The following is a 10,616-nucleotide window of genomic DNA, read 5'->3' as shown; positions in this document are numbered from 1 at the left end:
TCTTCCAAATTTAAAATTTTATTATTATGCGGCGCAGATGGCACATATACGGTTATGGCTTCAAGATGACTCCCCTAATTCCCTGCACGTTTTGTTGGTTTCTCAGATTTTCCCTAACTTTACACCATTGCAGGCCTTGCTTGCGGGTAGAATTATACAGAAAGGCCCTCCCCTGTTGATGCAAGCTATTAAGATATGGAAATTGGTATCTAGTATTCTACAGTTTACGGGATTAGATCCAGACACTTCTCTATGTAGTTATCGTATATTACCTGAACTGGCCTCTTTACAGCTTGAGGTGACATGGGGTTCTAACGGTGTAACTACATTGGGTCATTTATATGACACTTCAATTCTTAAATCATTTGCACAACTCCAAGAAGCTCATCATCTCCCTCAATCATATTTCTATAGATATTTACAATTACGGCATGCTCTCTCGGCTCAATTTTCAGATGGCCCTCCTCTAATTCAAATATCCCCATTGAAGTCATTCCTTTTATCTTTAGGTCAACGGAAGACGCTTACTTACTTATACTCCTATATATTGTCTTCTTATCATAAGGATAGTTTACCACATCTTAGATCAAAGTGGGAGAGAGATATTGGCCTTATAAGTGATGCGGAATGGGATAATGCTCTAGAAGCTCCTCGTATTTCCACAACTTCTATAAGATTTCAACAGATTCAACTGTTTATTTTACACCGTACCTATTTAACTCCTGTTCGTTTGCTGAGATTTGGGGGGAGAGCATCTGACATATGCCCTAAGTGTAAAATTAGTAGCGGTACTTTCTGGCACCTTCTATGGGATTGTCCGGTGGTTAGCACTTTTTGGAATAAGGTTCTGAGAGTTTTGTCCAATACAGGTACTGCTCCCACTTTAGCTACGCCATTGACGTGCTGTTTAGGCTCTATGGACGATGAGGTAGTGGACAGATATCTTAAACAATACATTGTCAATATGTGTACACTAGCTAAGGTATGTGTGGCTCGGTCGTGGATGGCTCCTACAGGACCAGATTATAATGCTTGGCTGTCCTTGGTCCGTACCACTGTTGAACATGAAAAACATGTGTTTATTTGTCGCAAAGCTGAGAAGAAGTATGAACGTATCTGAAGCAGTTGGCTTAAATCCTGTTATGCCGTGCATTGCCTAATGATTGACCGGAATATTATTGTTAGGATAATTACGTAGATTACTACTTTGTTGGAGGTAATGTGCTGTGTGATAAGTTGAGAATTTGGTGGGATCTAGTTGATTTTGCCAATTTTTCAGGTGTTATTTTTGACAATATTCTAATATTTGTATAGTGTGGTAATTATTTTATTTTTTTTATATATATATGTTTTATGTGTATGTGTATATATATTTTGTTTGGTTATTTGTTAATGTATTTCTATAAACCAATAAAAATTTACTCAATTTAAAAAAAAAAAAACCTGGACTGTAAAAGTAGAGTTTAGGAACCTCTGTATTATGCTAATGTTATGCACTTTATTTACTCATATGCAGGCTCAGACTGGGGTGCTGGCCCTTTAAGTAAGGGGGTGGGGCTTAGCGGGCCACGAACGGGTGGGGGGGTATGCTGCCATGAGGGCCTAACAAAAGACGAGTGAAACTTCAGACCCTTGCCCATGCAGCCCCCGGCCGTTCGACCCGACCATGGCCAATGAAGCTCCGCCCAGCCGCGGTGGCCGAAGCTCCGTCCACTTCCCAGGTAAACTAGGTTTCCGACCATTTACCCCCGTGATGTCACGCACAGCCATCGGGAGGGGGAGGACCGGAGGCTGTTGCAGGCGCTCACCAGTCACTGCACACAAAGGCCCTCATTCAGAGCCGTACGCTCTGAGCAGAGCGCACGCTCTGAATGAGGGCCGCCCTCCATGAAAATGGAGCGTCCTCCTGGACGCTCGTATAGCTGTGGGTCACCACCCACAGCCTATACGAGCGTGCAGTTTGATGGCCGCGATGGTCTTGACCATCGCGACCATCGAAACTGCGAGCCGGAGCCTGCAGTTGAGGTTTTCAACCGCAAGCCCCGGAGTGATTTTGGCTCTATCAGAGCCAAAATCACTCCCACTGACATCACTAGTGATGTCAGTGGGCCGGCTTCTGACGGGAGGCGTTCCCGTGGGAACGCCCCCCCGTCAGGGAGGCACGCCCCCAGCACGCCCACCAAAGGGGCGTGCTGTCGATGTTGATTGACAGCACGCCTTTGATCAGACACAACGAGCGAAGGACTTTCCTTCGCTCGTCGCGTCTGGCGCATGCGCACGACGGAGCTCCCTCCGTCGTGCGCATGCTCAATGCAGAACATCGACCCACTTGCGAGCGGACAGCCGCTCGCGAGTGGGTCTGAATCAGGGCCAAAGAGCAGAGGAGCCAGGTCCATCCAATACTGAGAGACATATCCTCCTTCTGGGCAGGTAAGTGTGACTGGTGAGGTGAAAAATGTTTTAGTGTTATCTAAGCTGGTTGGTATATGTGGGGGGAGAGGGGGGTGGATTTGTTTTTTTCTGGGGGATGCTGTGTTTTAATATTGTTCATGGTGTTGTATTAATGTTGTGTGTGTGTGTGTCTGGGTGGGGTGTACAGTATTAATAGTGTGTGTGTCATACACTCCAACATTTCACAGGAAAAACCCGGTACAGGGGCGTGTCCACATGCAAAAGGGGTGTAGTTACAGATAAAGGGGCGTACCCACGGGTACTGTAGATGGGGGCTGGAGGCAGCTGGCACTGGTTGGTTTAACAGTCTGACTTCTGTACACCGGCGCAGGCATGATTACATCAGCGCCAGTGCTGAATTCAGGAGATTGTACCCATCCGGTACAAAACGGTACAGCCCATTTGCCGGTACAGACCTTTAAAAAACTGTACTGTACTGGCTAAATCAGTATAGTTGGAGGGCATGGTGTGTGTGTGTGGTCACTGATGCACTTATATGGTAGGTACTGCAGCTCTTTCTACTATATGGCGGTAACTGCGGCACTCTCTGTATTATATGGCGGTCACTGCGGCACTCTGTAAACATATGGCGGTCACTATGGCACTGTGTATTATATGGCGGTGACTGCAGCACTTTATATTACATGGCGGTCACTGTGGCACTCTCTATTACATGGAGGTCACTGCAACACTCTGCATTATAAATATATGGCGGTCACTGTGGCACTCTAAATATATGGCGGTCACTGCAGCACTCTGTAAATATATGGCAGTCACTGCGGTACTCAATGTATTATATGGCAATCACTGCAACACTCTGTATTATATTATGGGCACTGCAACACTCTCTGCAATATTTGGTGGGCAAATATTGCTTATATATGTGTATGTTATTGCATATACAGTATGTGCTAGTCTGTGTATACTGTGTATGTACATGTGTTAGTATTTATGTGTGTGTATACTATATATGTGTGTTAGTGTGTACGTTATATAGACTATATGTTTACTACATATATATTATATATATGTGTGCGTGCGTGTTTAACGTGTGGCGGGGGAGGATGGGTAGACTCCAAGTGGCTTGATGGGGGTCCCCACAACTTAGTTGCCCCAGGCCTTAATCCATCCCTGACTGTGACACTCAATATTGCATATAAGGCGGGCACTGAGACACTCTGAATTATATATTGAGTAATGCGACAACTCTCTGCATTATATAGTGGACACTGTGACCAGGGCCGGATTTAGGGGGGGGGGGGGGGTCGACAGGGGCAGTCATCCCGGGGCCCCAACACACAGAGGGGCCCCCCACCACTAGAGCAGGCAGGGTGGTTTCTGAGTGCCTTGAAACAACCCCGACGGACCAATTCCCCCTTCTACCGCGGCAAAAATGGGGGCGGAGCCAACACAAGCCCCTCCCCCATATGACCCATGAATCGCGGCATTACGGCGCGAGTGGAGCCTAATTAAGTGAGCAGCAGCTGCATAGAATGTAAGTGTATGTATACTGTTTTATTGTTTATATATGTGTATATGTTATTGTATATACAGTATGTGTTAGTGTGTGCATACTGTGTATGTATGTTAATGTGTATATATGGGATAGTCTGTGTATGTATGTGTTAGTGTGTATGTATTTATGTGTGTGTATACTACATATGTGTGTTATACAGAATATATGTTTGCTACATATACATTATATATATATATCTGTGTGCGTGCGTGTTTAACGTGTGGCGGGGGAGGATGGGTAGACTCTGTGGCTTGATGGGGGCCCTCACAATTTAGTTGCCCCAGGCCTTAATCCAGCCCTGACTGTGACACTCTATATTGCATATATGGCGGGCACTTAGACACTCTGCATTATATATTGAGTAATGTGACAACACTCTGCATTATATAATGGCCACTGCGGCACAGCAGGCGCTGGCACCTTAATGTAACGGGACTAACAATGGGTTTTTCCCTCACCATACATACATTTCAGACTTTACAATGCTGATAGCTGTATCCAAGCTGGCCCAAGGTGACGTGAGCTACAGCTATGCCTTTTGGAGACTGGACATAAAAATTATTACTTACCTGGTTTTAAACTATATCTAGAATACCAGATTCAGCGTCATCATACCTCCCAACTGTCCCGCATTTAGTGGGACAGTCCCGTTTTTCTGGAACTGTCCCGCCCGCGGGCCGCATTGTCCCGCGGTGGGGGGCACGCTCCATTAGTGATGTAAACGGGAGCGTGTCATCAGACCACACCCCCTTTATGGTTAGGTCACACCCCCTTTTTGGACGCACGCGCCTTCGGCGCGCGCAGGTCCCGACTCCCTCCCAACAAATGTTGGGACGTATGCGTTATTGTTGTCATTTTTTTTTATTTTTCATTTGGCTCTGGACCTGTGCATGTTTTTTAAATTTTACTTCTGCTCCTCTGCTAGCCACACTCCTTTAGCTTTGCACCGCCTCCCTTCAGTGGGCCCCAACCACTGCATTCCCCTTGTGGGCCCTTCAGGTCCCAGTCCAACACTGTGCATATGTATGGAATTCTTACATGTATCTGTGCTAGTAGTAACTGTGTGCGACTCATTATCATGTAGTCATGCATGTGTTACCATGGCAAATTATATTCCTGTATAAATTAAATCTTCAGGGGAAGACTTTTGGGTTATGTGAAGTCCCCCAACCCTAGTGTCGTGTAATAAGGTGAGTTTCCAGCACTGTGGTCAGTGTAATTGCAGTAATGACTCACACACAGCGGTCATCTCCTACTCTGGCCAGCCCAGGCCACTGTCAGAGTGACTCACATATAAGCGAGGTTTGTCCTCAGGTGACATGTGACCTCGCCGCTGCCCCCCGCCCACTGCGTGACTGACAGCTCATTCGTACAGTCAGCAGAACCGTTTGCGGCTGTTACCCTAGCACCAGCCAATGGTGAAGGATACAGGGCGGATCCCAGGTAGGCAGGCCGTACCCCGGCCCGGGGCCTCAGTTAGAGAATGGCCGCGGCGACCTGCGGCTCCCCCGGTGCAGCAGGCCCCGGCGGCCGAACCGGGGAGCCCCCCAACGCCCCGGTCTCCCAGCGAAGGAAGCGGGGAAGTGATTCCCGGCGCAGGCAGGCCGCTCTCCTCTTCCTCAATAACATCTCCCTGGATGGGCGCCTCCCGTGCCCCGCACCCCAGCCTGCCTGGGATATTGCCCCGTCCCTTGACGGGCCGGAGCTTTTGCCCATCTCCCAGGTCCCGCTCACGCCGTCTCCCCGGCTCCTGCCCTCCAACGGCCCTCGGCTCCTGCTCCCCCGCGAGTGTCCCATGCCGGAAGATGCTGCTAACGTGCAGGGGAAGATGGGACACAATACCCCCACCTCAGCCGGCAGGATCGTGCCGCCCCTGGGGCTCTTACAGACCAGCTCCGGCCTCTGCGAGAATCAAAGGTAAGAACCCCCTCCCTAAATTGGCTTCTGGGGAAACCCCACTGGGAAAATCTTCTACTGTCTCTTTAAGCCCAACACCTGGAGCCCCCCCTGTGCCTCATCCTGTGCTGTGTCCATCCCTGACCGATTCACCTAACTCACATATATGATATTTTCTCATGGACCTGTGTTGTTAACTAGGCAACGTGTGTGTGTGTGTGTGTGTGTGTGTGTGTGTGTGTGTGTGTGTGTGTGTGTGTGTGTGTGTGTGTGTGTGTGTGTGTGTGTGTGTGTGTGTGTGTGTGTGTGTGTGTGTGTGTGTGTGTGTGTGCCCTTTCCACCAGAGAACACCATAATATTTATAGTTAACAACGTCACTTGTTATTTTTTCCTAAATACACTTCCCTAGAAGATCCATTGAATTCGCCAGCCAAGACGCTGTCCTTGTCCCTTTAGATTTTATATGTTTTTTACCTTGTGTAACTTTGTTGATGTGTTGGCTGTGAGATAGGCTGTGTACATACATAAGGGAGGATCAGTGACAGCAGTTTCTCAATCACCTCTGTTTATCTTCAAACCCATGGGTCATTTGAGATTTTTCTCCTGGTTAGGAGTTACCTGCAGTGTTTGTTTACTTTCATTCTGTGCTCCTTAATCACTGCATGTCTGTTTCATCAGGCATATGCAACCAGACTGGTCTGGGAAAGGAGGAGGTGATAGTAGTAGTGTACTGTAATATTTCAGTACCAGTATGCTTTAATTCCATTAATCTGGGGTTATGGCTCTGGCACAAAACACTGGAAATCCAAAAAATAAGAAAGTGATATATTGCTTACTGTGTATATTGTATAAAGTGACAATGTACACTCATCGGTCATAGGTGAGGTTCAGGCCCTAAGTAACCTCTTTGCTGCTGCTTTTAAATAGTAAAGTGATAACATACTTCAGTTTCACATTAGGTCTGTGATAAAAAAAAAATAGGCTACTATAAGTGAATACGAGGCCGAGGATACAACTCGCCTTATAGAGGCTGAGGTGCAAGTTTTGTACTGATGGTTATTGGATTCTTAACAGTAAGGGGGTAGTCCTAAATACATTCACATTAAGTACAACAAGATTCTGTAAATTTTGAAATTGTAATGCCTAAAATAAAAGAAAAAAACTCTACTTAGTATCGGTCTGTACGGAGAAGCATTTTGACTCCCAGAACTGCACGGTCTTATGGTTTTGAAAATCCCATCAATGTTTGATTATTTTGTGACCTGGTGAAGAACTGATGCTCTATAAGGGATTATGAACTATTGCAGGGGTTTCGGTAAGTGGGGGTTGGGTTCCATAGCAATGAAGCCTTACTGTTTTATCCAAAGGCACAGTACTGAAGACCCTAGCAGACCTCACAGCCAGAATATACTGAACCCTGATATTGCCAATATTAAAAAAAAAAAAAAACTCCATGAACTGGTTGTGCGAGCGTGCCATTCTGACCCCCAAGAATGATATGGCTACCGTCATTAATGACACTCTACTTTAGTCGTTCGAAGGGGCAGAAAGCCAGAAATGGAGTACAGGTCTGTGGACTCGGTAGTGCAAATGGATGACGTGGCCCACTAACCTGTGGAGTACCTCAACCCTCCTGGCCTCCCAGCCCACAAGCTTTGCATCAGAGTGGGGGTTCCAGTTATGTTGCTGCGGCACCTCAACCCGCCCAAACTCTGCAATGGCACCAGGCTGCAAGTAAAGGCCCTCCACAGGAACGTCATCGAGGCCATATAGTTCACCGGCTGTGCTTGGAGGGGATTGGGTGTTCATGCCATGCATACCATCAGAATACCTCTTTGAGCTCAAGAGACTGCAGTTCTCCCTCAAGGTCTGCTTTACAATGACCATTAACAAGTCCCAGGGGCAGTCATTGAAGGTGACAGGGATTGATTTGAGGGAACACTGCTTCTCACATGGGCAGTTCCACGTTGTCTGCTCCAGAGTGAGCTCACCCAGCAGCCTGATGATCCTAGCATCTGAGGAGAAAACTACCAATGTGGTTTATAAGAAATCCTTAAGTAGAGAAATAAAAGGTTTACATACATCTTATAACCCACCTTCAATTCATTCATATTAATTTTTTTTTCTAAACTCCAATTATTTTAATGAATACTAGGCGGTTTCATGAAGATCATCTTTCTGCATCCGACCAGTGGGAGTTTCTGGCTGACCGCATTAGACGTGACCATGTCAGGGAAAGCCCAGCCTGGTGTGGTCGTCTTTGATGCGACCACTTCAGGAAAGTGGTTTAGAAATGTCTAAATGTATGTATAAACGAGATTCCTAATGCAGAACGTGTGCTAAATAACCCAAAAAGTTTATGGTTAATGCTGAACAAATTATGGGGCCTATGTATTAATAAACTCTGCTATGCTGCGATTGTTAACAACCTGTATTGCCGCAGACTTTTTCATTTTAAGCTAAATTTTCCTTTCTATGTGTGAGTTACATCTCTGGGACATATGGAGGAGTCTTTCATATATTAGACTCCTCCTGAGAATCTGCATTGCGCATGCGCACAGTGTCAGTTACCAGAACCAGTCGGAGGCTGCGGAAGAGGGATCCTAAGTTTCTTCCCCTATGAGAATGCCTCCATAGGCATAAAGCTGTTTACGCCATTTGAGGATGACTTAAACCAGGGATGGGGAACCTCAAGCCCGGGGGCCGTATAAGGTGCACAGAATCATTTGGTCTGGCCCTCTGAGCTTTTTTCTGCTAGCCTCATCTGGCTAGCAGGGTGCCTAAAGTGGTACCCTGCAGTCAGAATCTAAGCAGCAGTGCCACCTGGAGCATCCTTAGGACACTTCAGGTGGTCACACCGCTACCCTTACATCTCCCGGGAGCATACTGAGGATGCTTCAGGTATTGCTGTAATCACTGGCGATTGTGGCCCTGCCCCTGTATGATGTCACACGAAAGGGACGTTGCCTGCATCGGGCCCGCGAATAATGTTATATATACCAAAATTGCCCTGGGCAGAAAAAAGGTTCCCCACCCCTGACTTAAACCAATGGGGCCAAACTCCAAAAAGCTCCGCTGTTAGTACATAGCAACAATTCAGTAAATTATGCAGAACACTGTTTCTACATAATTTTATGAAAAAAATGCTTGATAAATAGACACCTATAACAGCAAGAAAATGCTTTAATGATCCCTGGTCTCTGGTTGCACTAACCATGCATTTGGATGCTGTTCAATTTGTTGTACCAAGAGAAGGGAAGTTTAATGAAAACTGTAAACTTGTGGCAAACACTGTACTCAACTATCAAAATAATTGTATAGCCTTTCTATTCTGTATAATGATTACCATAGATTATTCATACGATCCAACTAACTATAATTACAGCAGTCACTCCCTAACCAGTGGGTGGCAAGATGTTTTGGAATATTTGGTTTTATTTAGTTTTTAATTTTTTATTCTGGCTGTAAGCAAAATTTTAATTGTCATGTTTGATTGAAAGGATGATTATCATGTGTGGTTTTTTGTTTTTTTTTTGTATTTTTTTGCCAAAATCTTGCTATCTGCAGCATTACAGATGAGAAACTGAGGACCACCTTAACATTTGTTCCCCATATTAGGGCTAAAGTGAAGCACTTGAAAATCAAGATTACAATTTTTGCAAATGTAAATATTCCAGAATCTCCAGCTCACAAATAGCTGGGATTTTTAGCTCTCCTAAACCATTGTATGGAGCTCCCTTTCAAAAAATTGTTCTTGCCGCCTGTGCACTAGAACAGCTGCGCACCAACACATGCAGTTTAGTGCGTTTTCAGGACCTCGCCTCTGAACATGTGTTAACAAGCAGGTTTCTGATCCTTTGGCTACGTAGATAAAAGGAAAGTATGTCTTCTGAGTGTGACACATTAATTCCAGAAGGGTAGGCGCACTGGCATGAGGGAAGAAAGATGGATGATTTGTTAACATTATGCCAACCACAGCTCGCTGCCAAGAAATTCAAAACCCAAAGGTTGACTATAGAGCATTAACAGCAGTATAATATCAAATACTAAGGTGGAGCCAGATGTAGGAGTCACTGTTTCAGGTGGCATATTTATTACCCCCCCCCGCATTTTAGCTCTGATAAGTATAATTTCTTATAGCCGCATATCCGAGCAATAAGAAATGATTTATCTGGGCTATTTATCAATATTGTCTTTCAGGTACATAGTCTCTGATAGAAGCCCGATCCTGCAAATTCTATAAAGTAAAGATTATTTGGACCTGCAGAGCAACTGAGATTGCGCGGCCATTGGACTGCACATATACAAGTGGTCATTACCGGAGAGGGATCCCTCTCTGAAACTCTGGAAAAAAAAAAAAGCAATGTTGTAGCCCAGTGGTACCAGTAGGTCATGCACAGGTGAGTTAATCTATTTTGCTGGGTCAGTAATTATCCCACAGACAGAAATCCTCAAAACATGACCTGTTGGAAAAACTTGAGAATCACTGCCAAAGCTTATAGACTACAATGGCTAATAGTTTCGCAGTCTCCATAGAAACGTGATGGGAAAAGGAGGGACCACAGCAGATATATGCTGTGGTAACCTCCTAATATGTCAGTTGAATGCTTAATTAATGTTGGAAATCTGGAAAACTGCAGCTTTGTGAGGATTTTCCACAAAGTGTTTAATATGCCTCTTAATGGTAAACAACAAAGCAATAAGGAAGGTAGCAGCACTAATCCAGTGGAGAAATGTAAACATGCTCGAACAA

General features: G+C 45.5%; 1 protein-coding gene across 3 annotated transcripts in view; it reads left to right on the top strand.

Annotated features, from left to right (window-relative positions):
* The first annotated feature begins 5,383 nt into the window (after positions 1-5,383).
* Positions 5,384-10,616, top strand: part of CABLES2 (Cdk5 and Abl enzyme substrate 2) — a 66,639-nt gene continuing 61,406 nt past the window's right edge. For all 3 annotated transcript variants that reach the window (XM_088442800.1, XM_088442799.1, XM_088442798.1), the window contains exon 1: positions 5,384-5,884. In XM_088442800.1, the coding sequence (XP_088298926.1) occupies positions 5,451-5,884 (434 nt within the window). In that variant the 5' untranslated portion in view covers positions 5,384-5,450. The remainder of the gene's footprint in view (positions 5,885-10,616) is intronic.

Source organism: Taudactylus pleione, unplaced genomic scaffold (assembly GCF_031769625.1).
Source record: "Taudactylus pleione unplaced genomic scaffold, aTauple2 ptg000018l, whole genome shotgun sequence".
Classification (NCBI taxonomy): Eukaryota; Metazoa; Chordata; class Amphibia; order Anura; family Myobatrachidae; genus Taudactylus; species Taudactylus pleione.
This window is presented reverse-complemented; position numbering and strand designations above follow the sequence as displayed.